A 24,321-nucleotide genomic window follows, 5' to 3' on the forward strand; every position below is an offset into this window, starting at 1 on the left:
TGCTCCCCTGGTCTGCCCTTCCTATTCCGGATTTATCGGCTCGTTCCCCGCGCCCACTGGGGTAAACCGGCTTGATGGCCCGACCTCGGCGGCTAGCCACCGCACCCAGACCACGGTCTTCTCCAGAATGCCCACGACGTAGTAGCGTGGTTCCGTCACCACTATTGGGCTGACACAACACCTGTGCTCAATGCTCAGCAATATATCCTCTATACTACTACTGTCCGCGGGTGCTTTCAGAAGTGTTTGCCATCGGTCGATAAGCTCTTTGTCCTGACGCAGCGATTCGACTGCCCCCGTAAAGTCTCGTTCGTGATCCCGTAGGCAATCGCAGAAAATCTCTTTCCGCTGTTCCAAGTCGAACGTCTTATAATAAAACAGCAGTTGGGAAACGAATTTGTCTTGGTCGCGCTTCGACGGTATATACTCCTTGATTTTGTAGGCCTTGTATAACGCTTTTTGTTGTTTCCTTATATCTTGTGGGATGGTGTCGGGTGCGATTGTTCCCGCATTAGCAACAATTTGTGCCAGATAATGGTATTTTGTTGGTTCTAGTACTTCGCTATCGTCTTCGCTATTATCTTCGCTATCGCTTTCTTCAGCGGTGGCATTGCCACTGCGCTCGCCGCACCATTCTTCGAAAAGACTTTCACGAACTGTGTCATCTCTGATCTTGTAAAAATCAGGATCGTTTTCGATTTTCTTGCTTTGCAGCGACCACGTGGAAAACTTGTCTAGTTTATACCTATCGAATAATTCGAAGAAGATATTACGCTCGTCAATGTCATCTGTATCAATACGATTCAGATCATCGATAATGCTGATATCTTGATTTACAATTTGTTCTTCATTCTCTTCGTCTTCCTCTTCGTCTTCCTCTTCGTCTTCCTCCCCCGAAGATGAACCATACCCGCTGACTAGCCCAGTGTGGCTTTCCTGTAAAGGGGATTTTACGTCACCCGCCTCTTCGCTGATCTCATCTTTTCTCTCAACTTCGTCTTGATTTCTTTTAAATAGATGAATCTCTTCGTTGCAAGATTCGAGGATTTTATCAATGTCCTCCTCCCGCATAGTGTAACCTCTGGCAACGCCAATCAGAAGAACCAGTTTTTCCTTATCTAACGACTCGATTAATGAGCGACACCTGCTGTCGTCCTCTTGACTGATGTCATTTTTGAACTCCTTAGAGTCATCATTAAAGTAAAGTTTTGTACCATCGTTGTATATTATTAAGTGCCAACCATTAACCAGTTCTAATGAAAATGTTGGCTTCCTCTCTGTCTGTGATTCTTTCGCATTGCTTTCTAGGTTAGAGCCTTTCTTCAAATTAGGTTTTTCCCATCGAGACTGCTTCGTGTTCTTATTATAGTAATACTTTTTGCCTGCAGGTGTCTTAAATTCCTGCCATTCTCCACGCATGGCGATTCTGTGTTACTGAACTGTCTTTCTCTTTATAATACATATCAGAATCTCTTTCGGACACTATTTCCTCTTTCTTCAATTATATTGTTTTCTCTTTCATTGCCGAAGAAAAAAAGAAACATACTGAAAGTTGATAAATATGCAATAATAAAACCTTTTCCTACTCTTGACGCTTCTGTATAAGATAAAAACTGCCAACAAGATCAGTTCCAACTTCCTGCCGTATTATGAGGTATGTTATTCATTACCAAGACTATATCCGCCACGGCTGGATGCAGGCATCGCTCCCTGTGGCTTAAGAAAATAATAGGCACAAAACTAACAATAAAAACATCCACTACTCTGTCGCATGTTCCCTGTGCTCAGATCATTCGTAACAAATAACGATATACCTGTTGGATATGTAACGCCAAAATTCCCCTCATTATACTGGCCCATCAACAACTCGAAGTATAATACTGCATTCTTATACTATATATCTGACATTTGGAAATTTTCGCTGTACTGGACTTTGATCTTTAATGGTGCATTTTACGTTACTGCTGGTGTGTATGCTAGCTTGACCCATAGAAAGAAGGCTGGAAGTGTATGGATATTCGTCATGTACGTCTTATACGGAGGCGTTCAAGGCTTGACGACTGGTACAGTTATGGGGTTTTTAATAGGTGCGATCTATAGATCTGGTTTATTTTCTATGTCTACATGGGTCCCACTTTGTTGCGCAGTAGTCCAAATCCTTTTCGATGTGGTGCTAAGTTATTCCATGGTTGGTTCCGTTATGTGAAAGCTTCTGTCAAGAAAAAACAAGAAGGGGTTTACTGATTTGATGATAAAAGTTAGCAGCAACTTTTGAATGAGAATGTGCCATCCTTCACGTAAAGAGCCTAATACTCTTTCTTCAAAGCGCTAGATTGTTCTAAACGTTTCTTTAACTATTGTTTTCGTTCGTGCAGCGTGATTAACCGAGCCTCCTTCGAGGCGGGGATGGATATTGTAAGCTGCATATATAGTCGAACCTCAAATCGGTTGAGACAATAGGCAAAGTGCCCACATTGGCGCAAACACAAGAACATTAGGAAAGAAGGCAATCTGATATTTCAAAAATGTCTGCTTCATTGATTAATCGTTCCTTAACAAACATTAGGACAGAACTGGATTTTCTAAAAGGGTCAAATGTCATTTCAAATGACGTTTACGATCAAATAAATAAGAGCTTGCCGGCAAAATGGGATCCTGCCAATGCACCCCGCAACGCCAGTCCAGCTTCCTTGGAATATGTCGAAGCTCTTTATCAATTTGATCCTCAACAAGATGGTGATTTGGGCTTAAAACCAGGTGACAAGGTCCAACTTTTAGAAAAATTATCTCCAGAGTGGTACAAGGGTAGCTGTAATGGCCGTACCGGTATTTTCCCAGCAAACTATGTCAAGCCAGCTTTCTCTGGGTCTAACGGTCCATCCAATCTTCCACCACCTCCACAGTATAAAGCTCAAGAATTACAACAAATCCCCACGCAAAATAGTGCCGCATCATCTTATCAACAGCAGCCATTTCCTCCACCTTCCACAAATTATTATCAGCAGCCTCAACAACAGCCGCAACAAGCTCCTCCTCCCCAACAACAACAACAACAACAACAACATCAGAGCTCACATAGCCACTTGAAGAGCTTTGGTAGCAAATTGGGTAATGCCGCCATTTTTGGGGCAGGCGCTAGTATTGGGTCAGATATTGTTAATAATATCTTTTAAGTCGTTTTTCTCTTTATATACTTCATTCATTTGTTCTCCATTATGGCCAAACCTTTCATAAATTGAACGAAGTTCTACCTTTGGTGTTGTTATCCCTAGAATTTTTTTCTAATGAGTATGAATTTAAGTAACCTTTTTTTTTCTTTTTTTTTAAACAGATATATCGTATATGGAGGATAATAGTACATCACTTATGATATGAGCGAGAAAATCTGTCTTTTTAGTAAAAAAGTATAAAAAGTAAAAAGGCGTCGATTTTGCGTTGATTTCTTTATATTTACGTCTGTACAAAAAATACATTAAGAATATATTCAATATCTTCCCTTTCTTCTTCCCCAGCAGGCTATACGCTAATGGATTAAAAACCTGCCATATACGTGGTATATCCTGTTGACGACATTTATATGAGCTCCGGAGTCAAGATTGGTATCCACCAGTTCCTCAACGTCCCTAAACCATTCTTTCTTTCTTGAACGCGGGATCAAAAAACTTCCCAATTTGTATAAGTTAGAAACCTCAATCACTAGTAGACCCTGGTTTAAGTGTTCCTCATCGGCGTCCGCACCTTGTTTAGAATAATTCAAAACTCTTTCCACATTATTCAAACTTATACTTATTTGCTCCCTATACCGTTTTTCATTAGACCAGACATTGCCTAGTTTGACAAATCTTTTTAACGCCACTATAGAAGAATATAGTATCACTAAAGCCGGAGATAATGCTACAACTCCAAACACCAACTGTTGCGATTTCAGCATTTTATCAATGCCATTCAATGCCATAGATCCATCGACTTTTGTTTTTTGCAGTTGAATCAATAAAGACCTGACTAATCCACCCGTAGCTATATTCTTTATCGGATGATGTAGTTGTGTTTCATATATTTCCATAAATTCGGTCAAATCACCATGTTCGACTTTAGTACTCAATAGAATAGGGTCTATGGGGCTGTTAGACGTCGAATCACTATTATCCACAACAAAACTAACAATCATTCTGGTAAGAGAATCCATGTCAGAGTTTAATGTCTCCTGTGATGTCACTGAAATGGCGCTTCCCTCGTCATGCTTAACAGTAGACCAAACCTGTTTCAGGGGTGCCCATAACCAGTTCAAGATCAGCCCTTTCGCAAAGTCAACGACATTGGTCTTAATGAAATCTTGAATAAAATACCGGGAATTCCACAACGACATAACAGAAGATGGTCCATATAAAAGACACAACAAAATTGAAGGCCAGTATCTAGTCAATATACTTGGTTTAGTGAACCTTCTTAAAGGATGATCTTTATGAAATTTCGCTGAGCATCGGATCACATCTAGTAAATTCGAATCAGACATGGCTAATCCAAAGAAGTCCTGTAAAGATTTTAGACGTCTTTCGTAGTTCGGTAAATGTACTTCGGTGAACATACCATTTTCTTCTGGTTGTTGATCGAATTCAGTGATCAACTGCCCCAGTTTAATAGTATAATACTTTGATGATTGAGTGACCATATCAAGTCTTTCGTGCACTATACCGCGAGGTATATCAGAAACCAATGAAGCTATTTCAATTGGTTTCTTCGGTAGCCCGACAAACCTGAAGTTCCGAATCACCATAAATTTGTTTATTCTTGGGCGTATTTTTTCTAGTAAATCAACTGACAAGGCCTTTAGGGACCATTTTTGATGCGACAGTTTTTTCTTATTTACATCCTTCAAAACAGTTTGAGATAAAAGACGTATTGTCGATACTGAATTTTGTAAACAGTAAAGAAAAGACTTTAGGATTGAATCACTTACTGTTTTGTAGTACTGTTCAGCTTCATACACGGCAGGTAAACCTTGGACGCATTCGTTGGTCACAGAATAGTAGCACAATAATATAATGTACTCAAATATGGCTTGGCTAACAAGATATTGCAAATCTCCGTCTTCAAAGGATGAGGGATCAGCAATGTCCTTGCAAATATTGTATAGCAAATCAAAAGGCACCGAACAATAAGAGTCAATATTGTCAGTTTTGATTGAAATGCAGATTTTTTCAACAATTGACCTGATCAATTGTAATTGATCTTGTAACCTACTTAGTTCTTCATTTTCCTCACGTACGTCTTGAATCAATTGTTGCTGTGAATCAAATGCAACCTCTCGTAGTGATTCCTCTAATGAATGACTTATCTCTTCAAAAGATTTCAAAATACGCCTATTGATGATCATTTAAGAATATTAATTAAGGAACCTGCAATTTTGCAATAGGACTATTTTGTTGACTTTGTTGTTATTACTAAGTTTTAAAGTGGAAAAGAATTCCGACCCTTTGTTTAGTGAGTGGGGGTCAATCAAATTCGTATTCCTCGGTCAAATGAGGAGGAATGTAAAAACCGAAAATAAAGTCATCGCATAGGTACAAGAAGAATGAACTTGAGAAGTTCAAATTTCTAATTCAATTTTTTTTTTTTTCTATACATATAAATTAATAAAGTTACTCACGGTTTGAAGGTCAATCAATATATTTGTTTAGGATAGCAATAGATAAAAGAACAATAGAGAAAGAATGTAAAATACGTAAAAATATATGTACATTACTGTCGGATAATGGTTTGAATGCATGTTTGATATGTTTGCTTATGTTTGCTTATGTTTGCTTATGTTTTTATCATTACTACTACTATAATTTTTCATTATTATGCTCGATTCGTAAAATCGTTACTCTTATTCAATACTATCTATGGAATAATCCTTCTTGGATAACTTATGTCTCAAACCTTTGCCCCAGTAAGAAAATGCAAAAGGTAAAGCAATCATAGCAGTGGAGATGAAAGCCAACAACCAAGAACCCCAGTGCAGATTCAATTTGTGGTACATTTGAATGGTAAACAAGGGGAAGGCAGCACCACCGGCGGATCTTAAGAAAACCTTTGTAGCCAGAGCACTGGATGCGTATTGGACGTAGCAATCAATAATGTAATTATTCAATGAATAATAAATCAACACCATACCGAAACCAAAAGCTAAACCAGCTGAAGCTGGACCAACCCAAATAATATGTTTATAAGCGGTAGCACCCAGGATCCATAAAGCAATTGCAGCAAATGGAGCACCGATCTTAGCACCTAGCAAACGATCTTCAGGAGTAGGTTTACGCTGTTTGACAATTTGTAAATACTTGTTTTCACAGTAGAAAGTTGTGGCTAACGCCCAAAGAGCACCGATAACAATAGGAATAAACATCAAACCCACAAGGTTGTCTTTGTAGCCATATAGTTCACCGAAAATGACAGGGAAGGCAAAGAAGAACGCATATAGTAGAGAGTAAATCAAACACACGTAGAAACAAGTAGCAACTAGAACAGGTTCAGTGACAGAGAAGTACAAAGGTCTCAACAGACAAGCCCTCATCATTTCACCCATACTGACACCTTGCGCTTCCTGCTCAGTCATAATCTTGGGATTACCAGTTTCCTTTCTTAATCTAGCAGCCTTTCTCTTCAAGATAACTGGAGCGTACGTTTCTGGGATGGCAGAAGATATGATCCACATAACACCTGCAAAGGCCATATTGACCCAGAAAATCAGGTCCATACGTCCGGTAGAAACGGAAATAAAACCGTTAACTAGTGGACCAACAACGGGACCAACGTAAGGAGCAAAAGCGAAGAAAGCAATAGCCTTACCTCTTGTTTCACTTGGGAACATATCGGCAATAGACCCACCAACTAAACACAAACCAGATGATGACCAAACACCACATAAAAATCTACAAGCTAAAAGACTACCTAGATTTGGAGCTAAGGCGCAAGGGATATTGAAGATGACATAAAGACCCATAGAAACAAAGTAAGCAACTCTTCTACCGTAAAGATCACTAACAGGAGACCAAATCAAAGGACCCAGCGAGAACCCAATAACCATTAAAGAAACCGATAAAATAGCGGCTTCCATACCTACATGGTATTTCTTTTCAACGGTTCCCAACCCACCACTGATACAAGCAGACCCGTAGGCGACACAAATAACTAAGATTGACAGTAGGACAGTGTAACTCCAACGGATCCATGCAGGCCAGTTATGGGGGTTTTCTGGATCGCCAGTCACAAAGGTAACGAATTCAATTTCCGGATCTAGATCTGGAGCTTCGTCATTCGCACCACTAGAGTCGCCTTCTTTACCCTTTTCGTTATTATCACTTTCTAAAGCATCTTCATTAGAAGAAGGCGAAGAAGCGCCATCGATCTGTCTAGTTCTCGTACGGGAAATCGCAGTAGAAGTTCTACCTATGGAATGTAGAGTGGCGACAGGAACTAAACCTGTAGGGGTTTCTAAAGTATATTCTTCAGGAAAAATCTTATTCTTGCTAGATTGAGGAGCATTAACATCAGGAACGGGGGCTTTGGAGCTCACACCCATGTCCTGCAATGACTTCACGGTTTCCGTCCGGGTCAACTTCAGTTGATTAGGAGCCATGTTGGATTTAGATCCACTCTCTGAAGGGATATATTGTTGCGGCTGCTGACTTTCTACATCAGACAACGAAGATGTTTCGTCTGAATTAAACGAATTTATGGATTCCTGTCTGTTCATTTCTGTTTATCTTTGGCTAGAGGAGTACTAATGCAAAATTAAAATAATGAAGTAAGAAGGGAGAAAGTAATTAGTTATATTAGAAAACTAGACCACGAAATTTGTAGTATAATTATGGGTATGACAATTAAAGAATTAGGGTGAACGCTACCGGTGAGGACAAAAAAGGCTGAACGAAGAAGAAAAATAAAAAGAAGATTAGATCAACGCACCTAGACGAAAAAGAGCAAATACTGCTTATTGTATTCACTTTGGAGAACAGGTTGTAACAGGACAGCTGACAATTGCTAAGTTAAGTAGATTACAAAGACAAATGTTCTTAGGCGAAAAGAATATATAAACTAAAAGAAAAAGTGGAAAAAGGGTACGTGTAAAAAGAGACTAGGATGGTTGAGCAGCGAATGATTGCAAGATATATAAAAGAAACGAGCCAGTTTTACAGCGTTTAACGCAGATCCAGAATATGAACAAAATGCATTAGGAAATAAATGAAAAAAATGGCTCTATGGATCAGGGATCATCATGGCTGCCGGAAACTACGCCGTTCTGTTTTGTTTTTGTTTTTCCTTTTTCCCGTTTGGGTGAAATCAGTGAGCTGTTCCGATCCGTTGGGCGAAGACATTGCCGCAGTGACGAAGCCCGGCTAGTCCGATTGGGCTCCAGTAAACCCCTCGCCAAGCACAGAGAAGCTAGTCAGAGGCCCGCTAGACTGTACTTACTGGTCTTTAGCACACGACGACCGTACTTTGCACGTGGCTGCAGACACATTTTGTATGGAGGGAATGCTTGATTATATAAAGAGCTCTGTTTTTATGTTACCCGTCCAACGTTCTCACCCGGCTCCGCGCTATTTTTTTTTTTTTTTTTTTTTTTTTTCAGACCCACACAAAATCCGCGTAGCCGAGATTGCTTATGTATGTTATCATATTGCCTGTTTGAGATATGCAGGATCAGCATAGCATGTCTCTAACCAAATTGTGGGTCAGTCAATTATGTTGCTCTTTTGGGTATACGCTTTCACCGGATTCTCGAGAAATCGTATAATGCATGCCCCAAAGCAGTGGCCGTTCTCGGAAAAATAAAAATAGTTTATATCTCAATTTAGTTATATGGCTATGACGGAAACGACAAAATCAAATTGAAACTTAGAAAAAATAAAAAACAGCGCATTATTAAGGTTTCATGACTCCGTATTCGCTGTCCTACGTGTAAATAGGAAGAAGAAAAAAGTGAAAAAGGAAGAACCCTTCTTTTGAAGGAAAGCATAACTCGTTACTCATACGACGGATGCGAGATATACTCTCTACGTAGTTGTACTAGCCGAATGAAAAAAGAGAAAGTTCCGAATATGTAAAATTGAAATTTCTCTTCTTTATAATAGAACTAACAATTGAACTTTCCTTTTCTTTTGAAGCTACCGTCAATGACAAAGAAGGCAGCTTTGATAAAGTACTCAATAGGTAAAGCAAACTTCAATTCAGTTAGCGAATGCATTGCGTACTAGCGCGAATATTGTTATGGTTCTTAATAGTAGATCTAAGCGTCATACGGGCGCTTGTCCTTCCACCATTGAAAGATTATGATCCGTTAGAGCCTTTGATGAAAAGAGACATGGCCATGGGTCAACGGAACAGATTCAAAGTCGACGGCCAATTGCCGCCCATACTAAATTCCACAGATGTGACAGATGATCAGAGAAGTCTGCATACGCCTGGAGAGATTCCATCTTATGTCATCAATCATTGTCCCTTAGTGCACTTGTATAGCGAAGAGAAATATTGGCCATCGGACATTGCTGAGTACGTTCAAAACTTCCAAATTAAAGATAAAAACGGCAATTCTATATCCACTCATGAAAATTTGACACTGCATGACTTGAAGGCGGAATACCACGTAGATTTATTTGGCAACAAAACGGAAACGCATATCCCCAGTAGCGAGGTATTTTTAACCAGTTTGGACGATTTCGACAAGGACCCTAAATGGTTGCTCGGTCATCTACCCGAATACGGAACAGGCTACAACTCTAAGGCGCCTGCTATTCTGATCGTAGTCGACAAGGGGAACGGGTGGGTTGATGCGTTCTGGTTTTTCTTCTACCCATTCAATCATGGCCCTTTTATTATGGGCCATGGACCCTGGGGCAATCACGTCGGTGACTGGGAACACTCTTTGGTTCGGTTTTATAAAGGTATTCCAAAATATCTTTGGATGAGTGCGCATTCCAGTGGAACAGGCTACAGATACGAAGCTGTTGAGAAATTTAAGAAACTACGGAAAAGAAAACAGCAAGATAGTGACGATGGTGGGGATACTATACTGGAAAGACCGTTGATTTTTAGTGCTAGAGGCACGCATGCTAATTATGCATCCGCTGGGCAGCATGCTCATGACATTCCTTTTTTTTTCATGCCTTTGAGTGATTTTACCGATCGTGGTCCCCTGTGGGATCCATCTTTGAACTTTTACTCCTATACTTTTGATGGTAAAACTGTGACACCCTCCTCAGAGAGAGAAGAATCTCTCGGTTTGGATTGGTTGCATTTTCAAGGTGGATGGGGTGATCAACAACTACCAGCTAGAGATCCAAGACAGAAATGGTGCGTAGCTCAATGGAAGTATATCGGAGGTCCTCGTGGCCCCCTGTTTAAGAAATTGGATAGATTGAATCTATGCGGCGGTGTGAAAAAGTGGAATTTCTGGAATGGTGGCTGCCCCGCAAGAAGATTGATAAAAAAAGCAGAAGGCTTGGACTCTGAGAGCACTGATCTTATGGGTGATAATTGTGGTGTCCTACTCTATAGAATCAGACCAAAATGGCTGAGAGGAATTCTAAGATTTCTAATGTGGAGAGGTATACTCTGTTCTCTTATGGAATTTTTCACCAATTGAAGAACTTTATGACAACAGAATGTTCTGATTGTAATATAATGACAAATTTTAATCTTTAGTAATATCTAATATAATAGTTAATGATAAATAGTTAATTCTAATGTTTAATGATCTGCAAATACTTTTTATGTTTTTCAACATAGTTTTTAATGTGTTTCTACACTTGATCGCAACTAAATCTAAATAAACACACAAGCACAAAATATGATAAAAAAGCAATTTGGCTAGAAGCACAGGAACCAAATATGACGTTCAATTCAAATAGACCCTTATTTCTGGTCTTGTTCATCAGTCCCTGATGTCTTGCTCTTTCCTTCTGCAATTGATAGCGCCACACTTCTCAAAAGCAGTGGAAAAAAAAATCATTTCCCAGAAGAACGCGAGAGAACTCCATAGAAAAAAGGGAACTTTCCTACTCAAAAGAGAAAGGGAAAAATAATTGCGATATATCTTATAGCCTTTTTTTTTTTCCAACTTTCTATTTTTGTAAAAATGAAAATTTCCTTCATAAGCTACAATAAGACTACTCCATCCCTTGTTTCCTCAACGCACCGAACTCGATAGGACTGGTCGTAAAACAGAAAACTGACTAATGGCTGCCGCATGCATTTGTCAACCTAATCTTCTTGAGATTAATGTATCTGATGGACCACTGGATATGATCCGCAAGAAAAGAAAAATACAACAGCCGCAACTACGTCCACCCCTTCGAGAGAATAAATGCCAACCACACTTTTCTGTACGAAAGGTAAACCAGTCTTACATAATTTCTCTCCATAAAGAAATCACATGCCAACTCATTGCAGAAATTGTCAAACAAAAGTTATCGAGGATTTGGGAAAAAGTATACATACCATCTTATGAACTGATATCAGACAAAGACGGTAATCAAATTTATGTGGAACAGAGTGTCGACGAAAATAGGCTAACTTCTGAGATTATGGAGAAACTGGACCCCAACAATATTGATATAGAGGCGATCGAAATATTATTCGACGACTATCACCTAGAATTATCACGCTTGACAAACGGTATTATTATATCTAGTGCCAATGATCACTTTTACAGGGAATTCTCCTTCAATAACATAATTGATGACAACTTTAAAATTTGTGGAACAAGCATGTCTGCAGACAGTTTTGATAAGATTTATGGCGTTATGTGGATTGAAGTACCTTTCAATGGCAATGGCTTACAGAATGATAGCGCCGTTAATAGGGTTTCAACATCTCACAATCAGATAGAAGAATTGAATGACATAGAGCAGGAGATAAGAGCTTTTAATATTAGTCGAAGTAATCAAGAAAGTATCATCAAAAAGGAAGTATCTAGAAGATTGAATGGGCGGTAAGAAATACGGGCTACGGAATTTACCGTGTGTCTTCAAATTGAGTGTCACCCTGTAAGGCTTTCTACTCTATCACAAAATATTACATATTCTAATTCTACAATTATAGATATCAAACTTGATAAATTTAGTAGCAAATATGAAGTATTATTATGCATTTCAAAAAATTCCATTGTCCCTTCTCTTGGGCGCTTGAATTCTAAAAAAAATTAGCGCATCGCTAATAGCGCGTTTGAACCCGTCTTAAGAATGTTCATACCAGTATCAACAAGGGGTATGTTCCTCAGCATTATCTGAAGGTACTCCTCTAAATTTTTAAGTAAGAAAAGGCGTATAGTCATATAATTGTTGGGAATCCACCACTGATAAAGGTTATAATATCAGGTAAAGAAATTGTTGGAATAAAAATCCACTATCGTCTATCAACTAATAGTTATATTATCAATATATTATCATATACGGTGTTAAGATGATGACATAAGTTATGAGAAGCTGTCATCGATGTTAGAGGAAGCTGAAACGCAAGGATTGATAATGTAATAGGATCAATGAATATAAACATATAAAACGGAATGAGGAATAATCGTAATATTAGTATGTAGAAATATAGATTCCATTTTGAGGATTCCTATATCCTCGAGGAGAACTTCTAGTATATTCTGTATACCTAATATTATAGCCTTTATCAACAATGGAATCCCAACAATTATCTAATTACCCACATATATCTCATGGTAGCGCCTGTGCTTCGGTTACTTCTAAGGAAGTCCACACAAATCAAGATCCGTTAGACGTTTCAGCTTCCAAAATTCAAGAATATGATAAGGCTTCCACTAAGGCTAACTCTCAACAGACAACAACACCTGCTTCATCAGCTGTTCCAGAGAACCCCCATCATGCCTCTCCTCAACCTGCTTCAGTACCACCTCCACAGAATGGGCCGTACCCACAGCAGTGCATGATGACCCAAAACCAAGCCAATCCATCTGGTTGGTCATTTTACGGACACCCATCTATGATTCCGTATACACCTTATCAAATGTCGCCTATGTACTTTCCACCTGGGCCACAATCACAGTTTCCGCAGTATCCATCATCAGTTGGAACGCCTCTGAGCACTCCATCACCTGAGTCAGGTAATACATTTACTGATTCATCCTCAGCGGACTCTGATATGACATCCACTAAAAAATATGTCAGACCACCACCAATGTTAACCTCACCTAATGACTTTCCAAATTGGGTTAAAACATACATCAAATTTTTACAAAACTCGAATCTCGGTGGTATTATTCCGACAGTAAACGGAAAACCCGTACGTCCGATCACTGATGATGAACTCACCTTCTTGTATAACACTTTTCAAATATTTGCTCCCTCTCAATTCCTACCTACCTGGGTCAAAGACATCCTATCCGTTGATTATACGGATATCATGAAAATTCTTTCCAAAAGTATTGAAAAAATGCAATCTGATACCCAAGAGGCAAACGACATTGTGACCCTGGCAAATTTGCAATATAATGGCAGTACACCTGCAGATGCATTTGAAACAAAAGTCACAAACATTATCGACAGACTGAACAATAATGGCATTCATATCAATAACAAGGTCGCATGTCAATTAATTATGAGAGGTCTATCTGGCGAATATAAATTTTTACGCTACACACGTCATCGACATCTAAATATGACAGTCGCTGAACTGTTCTTAGATATCCATGCTATTTATGAAGAACAACAGGGATCGAGAAACAGCAAACCTAATTACAGGAGAAATCCGAGTGATGAGAAGAATGATTCTCGCAGCTATACGAATACAACCAAACCCAAAGTTATAGCTCGGAATCCTCAAAAAACAAATAATTCGAAATCGAAAACAGCCAGGGCTCACAATGTATCCACATCTAATAACTCTCCCAGCACGGACAACGATTCCATCAGTAAATCAACTACTGAACCGATTCAATTGAACAATAAGCACGACCTTCATCTTAGGCCAGAAACTTACTGAATCTACAGTAAATCATACTAATCATTCTGATGATGAACTCCCTGGACACCTCCTTCTCGATTCAGGAGCATCACGAACCCTTATAAGATCTGCTCATCACATACACTCAGCATCATCTAATCCTGACATAAACGTAGTTGATGCTCAAAAAAGAAATATACCAATTAACGCTATTGGTGACCTACAATTTCACTTCCAGGACAACACCAAAACATCAATAAAGGTATTGCACACTCCTAACATAGCCTATGACTTACTCAGTTTGAATGAATTGGCTGCAGTAGATATCACAGCATGCTTTACCAAAAACGTCTTAGAACGGTCTGACGGCACTGTACTTGCACCTATCGTAAAATATGGAGACTTTTACTGGGTATCTAAAAAGTACTTGCTTCCATCAAATATCTCCGTACCCACCATCAATAATGTCCATACAAGTGAAAGTACACGCAAATATCCTTATCCTTTCATTCATCGAATGCTTGCGCATGCCAATGCACAGACAATTCGATACTCACTTAAAAATAACACCATCACGTATTTTAACGAATCAGATGTCGACTGGTCTAGTGCTATTGACTATCAATGTCCTGATTGTTTAATCGGCAAAAGCACCAAACACAGACATATCAAAGGTTCACGACTAAAATACCAAAATTCATACGAACCCTTTCAATACCTACATACTGACATATTTGGTCCAGTTCACAACCTACCAAAAAGTGCACCATCCTATTTCATCTCATTTACTGATGAGACAACAAAATTCCGTTGGGTTTATCCATTACACGACCGTCGCGAGGACTCTATCCTCGATGTTTTTACTACGATACTAGCTTTTATTAAAAACCAGTTTCAGGCCAGTGTCTTGGTTATACAAATGGACCGTGGTTCTGAGTATACTAACAGAACTCTCCATAAATTCCTTGAAAAAAAAAATGGTATAACTCCATGCTATACAACCACAGCGGATTCCCGAGCACATGGAGTCGCTGAACGGCTAAACCGTACCTTATTAGATGACTGCCGTACTCAACTGCAATGTAGTGGTTTACCGAACCATTTATGGTTCTCTGCAATCGAATTTTCTACTATTGTGAGAAATTCACTAGCTTCACCTAAAAGCAAAAAATCTGCAAGACAACATGCTGGCTTGGCAGGACTTGATATCAGTACTTTGTTACCTTTCGGTCAACCTGTTATCGTCAATGATCACAACCCTAACTCCAAAATACATCCTCGTGGCATCCCAGGCTACGCTCTACATCCGTCTCGAAACTCTTATGGATATATCATCTATCTTCCATCCTTAAAGAAGACAGTAGATACAACTAACTATGTTATTCTTCAGGGCAAGGAATCCAGATTAGATCAATTCAATTACGACGCACTCACTTTCGATGAAGACTTAAACCGTTTAACTGCTTCATATCATTCGTTCATTGCGTCAAATGAGATCCAAGAATCCAATGATCTTAACATAGAATCTGACCATGACTTCCAATCCGACATTGAACTACATCCTGAGCAACCGAGAAATGTCCTTTCAAAAGCTGTGAGTCCAACCGATTCCACACCTCCGTCAACTCATACTGAAGATTCGAAACGTGTTTCTAAAACCAATATTCGCGCACCCAGAGAAGTTGACCCCAACATATCTGAATCTAATATTCTTCCATCAAAGAAGAGATCTAGCACCCCCCAAATTTCCAATATCGAGAGTACCGGTTCGGGTGGTATGCATAAATTAAATGTTCCTTTACTTGCTCCCATGTCCCAATCTAACACACATGAGTCGTCGCACGCCAGTAAATCTAAAGATTTCAGACACTCAGACTCGTACAGTGAAAATGAGACTAATCATACAAACGTACCAATATCCAGTACGGGTGGTACCAACAACAAAACTGTTCCGCAGATAAGTGACCAAGAGACTGAGAAAAGGATTATACACCGTTCACCTTCAATCGATGCTTCTCCACCGGAAAATAATTCATCGCACAATATTGTTCCTATCAAAACGCCAACTACTGTTTCTGAACAGAATACCGAGGAATCTATCATCGCTGATCTCCCACTCCCTGATCTACCTCCAGAATCTCCTACCGAATTCCCTGACCCATTTAAAGAACTCCCACCGATAAATTCTCATCAAACTAATTCCAGTTTGGGTGGTATTGGTGACTCTAATGCCTATACTACTATCAACAGTAAGAAAAGATCATTAGAAGATAATGAAACTGAAATTAAGGTATCACGAGACACATGGAATACTAAGAATATGCGTAGTTTAGAACCTCCGAGATCGAAGAAACGAATTCACCTGATTGCAGCTGTAAAAGCAGTAAAATCAATCAAACCAATACGGACAACCTTAAGATACGATGAGGCAATCACCTATAATAAAGATATTAAAGAAAAGGAAAAATATATCGAAGCATACCACAAAGAAGTCAACCAACTATTGAAAATGAATACTTGGGACACTGACAAATATTATGACAGAAAAGAAATAGACCCTAAAAGAGTAATAAATTCAATGTTTATCTTCAACAGGAAACGTGACGGTACTCATAAAGCTAGATTTGTTGCAAGAGGTGATATTCAGCATCCTGACACTTACGACTCAGGCATGCAATCCAATACCGTACATCACTATGCATTAATGACATCCCTGTCACTTGCATTAGACAATAACTACTATATTACACAATTAGACATATCTTCGGCATATTTGTATGCAGACATCAAAGAAGAATTATACATAAGACCTCCACCACATTTAGGAATGAATGATAAGTTGATACGTTTGAAGAAATCACTTTATGGATTGAAACAAAGTGGAGCGAACTGGTACGAAACTATCAAATCATACCTGATAAAACAGTGTGGTATGGAAGAAGTTCGTGGATGGTCATGCGTATTTAAGAATAGTCAAGTAACAATTTGCTTATTCGTTGATGATATGATATTGTTCAGCAAAGACTTAAATGCAAATAAGAAAATCATAACAACACTCAAGAAACAATACGATACAAAGATAATAAATCTGGGTGAAAGTGATAACGAAATTCAGTACGACATACTTGGCTTAGAAATCAAATATCAAAGAGGTAAATACATGAAATTAGGTATGGAAAACTCATTAACTGAGAAAATACCCAAATTAAACGTACCTTTGAATCCAAAAGGAAGAAAACTTAGCGCTCCAGGTCAACCAGGTCTTTATATAGACCAGGATGAACTAGAAATAGATGAAGATGAATACAAAGAGAAGGTACATGAAATGCAAAAGTTGATTGGTCTAGCTTCATATGTTGGATATAAATTTAGATTTGACTTACTATACTACATCAACACACTTGCTCAACATATACTATTCCCCTCTAGGCAAGTTTTAGACATGACATATGAGTTAATACAATTCATGTGGGACACTAGAGATAAACAACTGATATGGCACAAAAACAAACCTACCGAGCCAGATAATAAACTAGTCGCAATAAGTGATGCTTCATATGGTAACCAACCATATTACAAGTCACAAATTGGCAACATATATTTACTTAATGGAAAGGTAATTGGAGGAAAGTCCACCAAGGCTTCATTAACATGTACTTCAACTACGGAAGCAGAAATACACGCGATAAGTGAATCTGTCCCATTATTAAATAACCTCAGTCACCTTGTGCAAGAACTTAACAAGAAACCAATTACTAAAGGATTACTAACCGACAGTAAATCTACAATCAGTATAATTATATCCAATAATGAAGAGAAATTTAGAAACAGATTTTTTGGTACTAAAGCAATGAGACTAAGAGATGAAGTATCAGGAAATCATCTGCACGTATGCTATATCGAAACCAAAAAGAATATTGCAGACGTAATGACCAAACCTCTTCCGATAAAAACATTCAAACTATTAACAAACAAATGGATTCATTAGATCTATTACATTATGGGTGGTATGTTGGAATAAAAATCCACTATCGTCTATCAACTAATAGTTATATTATCAATATATTATCATATACGGTGTTAAGATGATGACATAAGTTATGAGAAGCTGTCATCGATGTTAGAGGAAGCTGAAACGCAAGGATTGATAATGTAATAGGATCAATGAATATAAACATATAAAACGGAATGAGGAATAATCGTAATATTAGTATGTAGAAATATAGATTCCATTTTGAGGATTCCTATATCCTCGAGGAGAACTTCTAGTATATTCTGTATACCTAATATTATAGCCTTTATCAACAATGGAATCCCAACAATTATCTAATTACCCACATATATCTCAGAAATTTTACTAGAAGTTCATTATCCTATTACTTATCAATCCTTGCATTTCAGCTTTCATTAAATGTGCTCACTGTTTCTCAATCTTTATGCCATATTTTTGCACCGTATACGATAACATGCAAATAGTACGAATACTAATCGATATGTGATGGTTGATTCTTATTCCAACAATTATCTTGAACTTCAATCAACTCTCGCAGTTGTCACGTGCAATTTGATACATGTCGCGTTGATATACAAGTACTAAATACGGTACACAATGGATTATTTCTGTTGTATCTCAAAATGAGAAATGGGTGAATGTTGAGATAATTGTTGGGATTCCATTGTTGATAAAGGCTATAATATTAGGTATACAGAATATACTAGAAGTTCTCCTCGAGGATATAGGAATCCTCAAAATGGAATCTATATTTCTACATACTAATATTACGATTATTCCTCATTCCGTTTTATATGTTTATATTCATTGATCCTATTACATTATCAATCCTTGCGTTTCAGCTTCCTCTAACATCGATGACAGCTTCTCATAACTTATGTCATCATCTTAACACCGTATATGATAATATATTGATAATATAACTATTAGTTGATAGACGATAGTGGATTTTTATTCCAACATACCACCCATAATGTAATAGATCTAATGAATCCATTTGTTTGTTAATAGTTTGAATGTTTTTATCGGAAGAGGTTTGGTCATTACGTCTGCAATATTCTTTTTGGTTTCGATATAGCATACGTGCAGATGATTTCCTGATACTTCATCTCTTAGTCTCATTGCTTTAGTACCAAAAAATCTGTTTCTAAATTTCTCTTCATTATTGGATATAATTATACTGATTGTAGATTTACTGTCGGTTAGTAATCCTTTAGTAATTGGTTTCTTGTTAAGTTCTTGCACAAGGTGACTGAGGTTATTTAATAATGGGACAGATTCACTTATCGCGTGTATTTCTGCTTCCGTAGTTGAAGTACATGTTAATGAAGCCTTGGTGGACTTTCCTCCAATTACCTTTCCATTAAGTAAATATATGTTGCCAATTTGTGACTTGTAATATGGTTGGTTACCATACGAAGCATCACTTATTGCGACTAGTTTATTATCTGGCTCGGTAGGTTTGTTTTTGTGCCATATCAGTTGTTTATCTCTAGTGTCCCACATGAATTGTATCAACTCATATGTCATGTCTAAAACTTGCCTAGAGGGGAATAGTATATGTTGAGCAAGTGTGTTGATGTAGTATAGTAAGTCAAATCTAAATTTATATCCAACATATGAAGCTAGACCAATCAACTTTTGCATTTCATGTACCTTCTCTTTGTATTCATCTTCATCTATTTCTAGTTCATCCTGGTCTATATAAAGACCTGGTTGACCTGGAGCGCTAAGTTTTCTTCCTTTTGGATTCAAAGGTACGTTTAATTTGGGTATTTTCTCAGTTAATGAGTTTTCCATACCTAATTTCATGTATTTACCTCTTTGATATTTGATTTCTAAGCCAAGTATGTCGTACTGAATTTCGTTATCACTTTCACCCAGATTTATTATCTTTGTATCGTATTGTTTCTTGAGTGTTGTTATGATTTTCTTATTTGCATTTAAGTCTTTGCTGAACAATATCATATCATCAACGAATAAGCAAATTGTTACTTGACTATTCTTAAATACGCATGACCATCCACGAACTTCTTCCATACCACACTGTTTTATCAGGTATGATTTGATAGTTTCGTACCAGTTCGCTCCACTTTGTTTCAATCCATAATGTGATTTCTTCAAACGTATCAACTTATCATTCATTCCTAAATGTGGTGGAGGTCTTATGTATAATTCTTCTTTGATGTCTGCATACAAATATGCCGAAGATATGTCTAATTGTGTAATATAGTAGTTATTGTCTAATGCAAGTGACAGGGATGTCATCAACGCATAATGATGTACAGTGTTGGATTGCATACCTGTATCGTACGTATCAGGATGCTGAATGTCACCTCTTGCAACAAATCTAGCTTTATGAGTTCCGTCACGTTTCTTGTTGAAGATAAACATTGAATTTATTACTCTTTTGGGGTCTATTTCTTTTCTGTCATAATATCTGTCAGTGTCCCAAGTTTTCATCTTCAACAGTTGGTTGACTTCTTTGTGGTATGCTTCGATATATTTTTCTTTTTCTTTAATATCTTTATTATAGGTGATTGCCTCATCGTATCGTAAGGTTGTTCGTATTGGTTTGATTGATTTTACTGCTTTTACAGCTGCAATCAGGTGAATTCGTTTCTTCGATCTCGGAGGTTCTAAACTACGCATATTCTTAGTATTCCATGTGTCTCGTGATACCTTAATTTCAGTTTCATTATCTTCTAATGATCTTTTCTTACTGTTGATAGTAGTATAGGCATTAGAGTCACCAATACCACCCAAACTGGAATTAGTTTGACGAGAATTGATCGGTGGAAGTTCTTTAAAGGAGTCTGATAATTCGGTAGGAGGTTCTGGAGGCGGATCGGGAAGTGGGAGATCAGCGATAATAGATTCCTCGGTATTCTGTTCAGAAACAGTAGTTGGCGTTTTGATAGGAACAATATTGTGCGATGAATTATTTTCCGGTGGAGAAGCATCGATTGAAGGTGAACGGTGTATAATCCTTTTCTCAGTCTCCTGGTCGCTTATCTGCGGAACAGTTTTGTTGTTGGTACCACCCGTACTGGATATTGGTACGTTTGTATGATTAGTCTCATTGTTACTGTACGAGTCTGAGTGTCTGAAATCTTTAGATTTACTGGCGTGCGACGACTCATGTGTGTTAGATTGGGACATGGGAGCAAGTAAAGGAACATTTAATTTATGCATACCACCCGAACCGGTACTCTCGATATTGGAAATTTGGGGGGTGCTAGATCTCTTCTTTGATGGAAGAATATTAGATTCAGATATGTTGGGGTCAACTTCTCTGGGTGCACGAAGATTGATTTCAGATATAGGTTTTGAATCTTCAGTATGAGTTGACGGAGGTGTGGAATCGGTTGGACTCACAGCTTTTGAAAGGACATTTCTCGGTTGCTCAGGATGTAGTTCAATGTCAGATTGGAAGTCATGGTCAGATTCTATGTTAAGATCATTGGATTCTTGGATCTCATTTGACGCAATGAACGAATGATATGAAGCAGTTAAACGGTTTAAGTCTTCATCGAAAGTGAGTGCGTCGTAATTGAATTGATCTAATCTGGATTCCTTGCCCTGAAGAATAACATAGTTAGTTGTATCTACTGTCTTCTTTAAGGATGGAAGATAGATGATATATCCATAAGAGTTTCGAGACGGATGTAGAGCGTAACCTGGGATGCCACGAGGATGTATTTTGGAGTTAGGGTTGTGATCATTGACGATAACAGGTTGACCGAAAGGTAACAAAGTACTGATATCAAGTCCTGCCAAGCCAGCATGTTGGCTTGCAGATTTTTTGCTTTTAGGTGAAGCTAGTGAATTTCTCACAATAGTAGAAAATTCGATTGCAGAGAACCATAAATGGTTCGGTAAACCACTACATTGCAGTTGAGTACGGCAGTCATCTAATAAGGTACGGTTGAGCCGTTCAGCGACTCCATGTGCTCGGGAATCCGCTGTGGTTGTATAGCATGGAGTTATACCATTTTTTTCAAGGAATTTATGGAGAGTTCTGTTAGTATACTCAGAACCACGGTCCATTTGTATAACCAAGACACTGGCCTGAAATTGGTTTTTAATGAAAGCTAGTATCGTGGTAAATACATCGAGGATAGAGTCCTCGCGACGGTCGTGCAATGGATAAACCCAACGGAATTTTGTTGTCTCATCAGTAAATGAGATGAAATAGGATGGTGCACTTTTTGGTAGGTTGTGAACTGGACCAAATATGTCAGTATGTAGGTATTGAAAGGGTTCGTATGAATTTTGGTATTTTAGTCGTGAACCTTTGATATGTCTGTGTTTGGTGCTTTTGCCGATTAAACAATCAGGACATTGATAGTCAATAGCACTAGACCAGTCGACATCTGATTCGTTAAAATACGTGATGGTGTTATTTTTAAGTGAGTATCGAATTGTCTGTGCATTGGCATGCGCAAGCATTCGATGAATGAAAGGATAAGGATATTTGCGTGTACTTTCACTTGTATGGACATTATTGATGGTGGGTACGGAGATATTTGATGGAAGCAAGTACCTTTTAGATACCCAGTAAAAGTCTCCATATTGTACGATAGGTGCAAGTACAGTGCCGTCAGATCGTTCTAAGACGTTTTTGGTAAAGCATGCTGTGATATCTACTGCAGCCAATTCATTCAAACTGAGTAAGTCATAGGCTATGTTAGGAGTGTGCAATACCTTTATTGATGTTTTGGTGTTGTCCTGGAAGTGAAATTGTAGGTCACCAATAGCGTTAATTGGTATATTTCTTTTTTGAGCATCAACTACGTTTATGTCAGGATTAGATGATGCTGAGTGTATGTGATGAGCAGATCTTATAAGGGTTCGTGATGCTCCTGAATCGAGAAGGAGGTGTCCAGGGAGTTCATCATCAGAATGATTAGTGTGATTTACCGTAGATTCAGTAAGTTCCTGGCCTAAGGTGAAGGTCGTGCTTATTGTTCAATTGAATCGGTTCAGTAGTTGATTTACTGATGGAATCGTTGTCCGTGCTGGGAGAGTTATTAGATGTGGATACATTGTGAGCCCTGGCTGTTTTCGATTTCGAATTATTTGTTTTTTGAGGATTCCGAGCTATAACTTTGGGTTTGGTTGTATTCGTATAGCTGCGAGAATCATTCTTCTCATCACTCAGATTTCTCCTGTAATTAGGTTTGCTGTTTCTCGATCCCTGTTGTTCTTCATAAATAGCATGGATATCTAAGAACAGTTCAGCGACTGTCATATTTAGATGTCGATGACGTGTGTAGCGTAAAAATTTATATTCGCCAGATAGACCTCTCATAATTAATTGGCATGCGACCTTGTTATTGATATGAATGCCATTATTGTTCAGTCTGTCGATAATGTTTGTGACTTTTGTTTCAAATGCATCTGCAGGTGTACTGCCATTATATTGCAAATTTGCCAGGGTCACAATGTCGTTTGCCTCTTGGGTATCAGATTGCATTTTTTCAATACTTTTGGAAAGAATTTTCATGATATCCGTATAATCAACGGATAGGATGTCTTTGACCCAGGTAGGTAGGAATTGAGAGGGAGCAAATATTTGAAAAGTGTTATACAAGAAGGTGAGTTCATCATCAGTGATCTGACGTACGGGTTTTCCGTTTACTGTCGGAATAATACCACCGAGATTCGAGTTTTGTAAAAATTTGATGTATGTTTTAACCCAATTTGGAAAGTCATTAGGTGAGGTTAACATTGGTGGTGGTCTGACATATTTTTTAGTGGATGTCATATCAGAGTCTGCTGAGGATGAATCAGTAAATGTATTACCTGACTCAGGTGATGGAGTGCTCAGAGGCGTTCCAACTGATGATGGATACTGCGGAAACTGTGATTGTGGCCCAGGTGGAAAGTACATAGGCGACATTTGATAAGGTGTATACGGAATCATAGATGGGTGTCCGTAAAATGACCAACCAGATGGATTGGCTTGGTTTTGGGTCATCATGCACTGCTGTGGGTACGGCCCATTCTGTGGAGGTGGTACTGAAGCAGGTTGAGGAGAGGCATGATGGGGGTTCTCTGGAACAGCTGATGAAGCAGGTGTTGTTGTCTGTTGAGAGTTAGCCTTAGTAGAAGCCTTCTCACATTCTTCTGTTTTGGAAGCTGAAACGTCTAACGGATCTTGATTTGTGTGGACTTCCTTAGAAGTAACCGAAGCACAGGCGCTACCATGAGAAATGGGTGAATAATTAGATAATTGTTGGGATTCCATTGTTGATAAAGGCTATAATATTAGGTATACAGAATATACTAGAAGTTCTCCTCGAGGATATAGGAATCCTCAAAATGGAATCTATATTTCTACATACTAATAT

General features: G+C 38.3%; 11 protein-coding genes across 11 annotated transcripts, besides 9 other annotated features; 6 read left to right on the forward strand and 5 right to left on the reverse strand.

Moving 5' to 3' along the window:
- Positions 1 to 21: 21 nt before the first annotated feature.
- URN1 (Urn1p) lies at positions 22 to 1,419 on the reverse strand (the record flags this gene model as incomplete). The annotated part of the gene is made up of 1 exon (NM_001184249.1): positions 22 to 1,419. One exon carries the CDS (start codon positions 1,417 to 1,419, stop codon positions 22 to 24), a length of 1,398 nt encoding a protein of 465 aa, NP_015478.1.
- A 230-nt stretch (positions 1,420 to 1,649) lies between these two features.
- MAY24 (May24p) lies at positions 1,650 to 2,206 on the forward strand (the record flags this gene model as incomplete). The annotated part of the gene is made up of 2 exons (NM_001184250.1): positions 1,650 to 1,654; positions 1,789 to 2,206. 2 exons carry the CDS (start codon positions 1,650 to 1,652, stop codon positions 2,204 to 2,206), a joined length of 423 nt encoding a protein of 140 aa, NP_015479.2.
- Positions 2,207 to 2,525: 319 nt separating this feature from the next.
- On the forward strand, positions 2,526 to 3,173 carry PIN3 (Pin3p; the record flags this gene model as incomplete). Its single annotated transcript, NM_001184251.1, has 1 exon — positions 2,526 to 3,173. The coding sequence occupies one exon, from the start codon at positions 2,526 to 2,528 to the stop codon at positions 3,171 to 3,173; it is 648 nt and encodes a 215-aa protein (NP_015480.1).
- Positions 3,174 to 3,523: 350 nt separating this feature from the next.
- NCA2 (Nca2p) lies at positions 3,524 to 5,374 on the reverse strand (the record flags this gene model as incomplete). The annotated part of the gene is made up of 1 exon (NM_001184252.1): positions 3,524 to 5,374. The coding sequence occupies one exon, from the start codon at positions 5,372 to 5,374 to the stop codon at positions 3,524 to 3,526; it is 1,851 nt and encodes a 616-aa protein (NP_015481.1).
- Positions 5,375 to 5,869: 495 nt separating this feature from the next.
- On the reverse strand, positions 5,870 to 7,738 carry TPO3 (spermine transporter; the record flags this gene model as incomplete). The annotated part of the gene is made up of 1 exon (NM_001184253.1): positions 5,870 to 7,738. The coding sequence occupies one exon, from the start codon at positions 7,736 to 7,738 to the stop codon at positions 5,870 to 5,872; it is 1,869 nt and encodes a 622-aa protein (NP_015482.1).
- Positions 7,739 to 9,226: 1,488 nt separating this feature from the next.
- On the forward strand, positions 9,227 to 10,630 carry TDA6 (Tda6p; the record flags this gene model as incomplete). Its single annotated transcript, NM_001184254.1, has 1 exon — positions 9,227 to 10,630. One exon carries the CDS (start codon positions 9,227 to 9,229, stop codon positions 10,628 to 10,630), a length of 1,404 nt encoding a protein of 467 aa, NP_015483.1.
- Positions 10,614 to 10,861: an origin of replication (ARS1628; Autonomously Replicating Sequence).
- A 361-nt stretch (positions 10,862 to 11,222) lies between these two features.
- CUR1 (Cur1p) lies at positions 11,223 to 11,981 on the forward strand (the record flags this gene model as incomplete). The annotated part of the gene is made up of 1 exon (NM_001184255.1): positions 11,223 to 11,981. One exon carries the CDS (start codon positions 11,223 to 11,225, stop codon positions 11,979 to 11,981), a length of 759 nt encoding a protein of 252 aa, NP_015484.1.
- A 391-nt stretch (positions 11,982 to 12,372) lies between these two features.
- Positions 12,373 to 12,710: a long terminal repeat (Ty1 LTR).
- Positions 12,373 to 18,301: a mobile genetic element (YPRWTy1-3; Ty1 element, LTR retrotransposon of the Copia (Pseudoviridae) group; contains co-transcribed genes TYA Gag and TYB Pol, encoding proteins involved in structure and function of virus-like particles, flanked by two direct repeats).
- On the forward strand, positions 12,670 to 13,992 carry YPR158W-A (gag protein; the record flags this gene model as incomplete). Its single annotated transcript, NM_001184397.1, has 1 exon — positions 12,670 to 13,992. One exon carries the CDS (start codon positions 12,670 to 12,672, stop codon positions 13,990 to 13,992), a length of 1,323 nt encoding a protein of 440 aa, NP_058194.1.
- Positions 12,670 to 17,941, forward strand: YPR158W-B (gag-pol fusion protein; the record flags this gene model as incomplete). The annotated part of the gene is given in 1 exon segment (NM_001184398.2): positions 12,670 to 17,941. Coding segments are annotated over 1 exon segment (5,271 nt in total).
- Positions 17,964 to 18,301: a long terminal repeat (Ty1 LTR).
- A 16-nt stretch (positions 18,302 to 18,317) lies between these two features.
- Positions 18,318 to 18,473: a long terminal repeat (Ty1 LTR).
- Positions 18,473 to 18,590: an origin of replication (ARS1629; Putative replication origin; identified in multiple array studies, not yet confirmed by plasmid-based assay).
- Positions 18,590 to 18,927: a long terminal repeat (Ty1 LTR).
- Positions 18,590 to 24,321: part of a mobile genetic element (YPRCTy1-4; Ty1 element, LTR retrotransposon of the Copia (Pseudoviridae) group; contains co-transcribed genes TYA Gag and TYB Pol, encoding proteins involved in structure and function of virus-like particles, flanked by two direct repeats) that runs on past the window's edge.
- On the reverse strand, positions 18,950 to 24,218 carry YPR158C-D (gag-pol fusion protein; the record flags this gene model as incomplete). The annotated part of the gene is given in 1 exon segment (NM_001184396.2): positions 18,950 to 24,218. Coding segments are annotated over 1 exon segment (5,268 nt in total).
- YPR158C-C (gag protein) lies at positions 22,896 to 24,218 on the reverse strand (the record flags this gene model as incomplete). The annotated part of the gene is made up of 1 exon (NM_001184395.1): positions 22,896 to 24,218. The coding sequence occupies one exon, from the start codon at positions 24,216 to 24,218 to the stop codon at positions 22,896 to 22,898; it is 1,323 nt and encodes a 440-aa protein (NP_058196.1).
- Positions 24,178 to 24,321: part of a long terminal repeat (Ty1 LTR) that runs on past the window's edge.

The sequence above is a fragment of the Saccharomyces cerevisiae genome, chromosome XVI, assembly GCF_000146045.2.
Source record: "Saccharomyces cerevisiae S288C chromosome XVI, complete sequence".
NCBI lineage: Eukaryota > Fungi > Ascomycota > Saccharomycetes > Saccharomycetales > Saccharomycetaceae > Saccharomyces > Saccharomyces cerevisiae.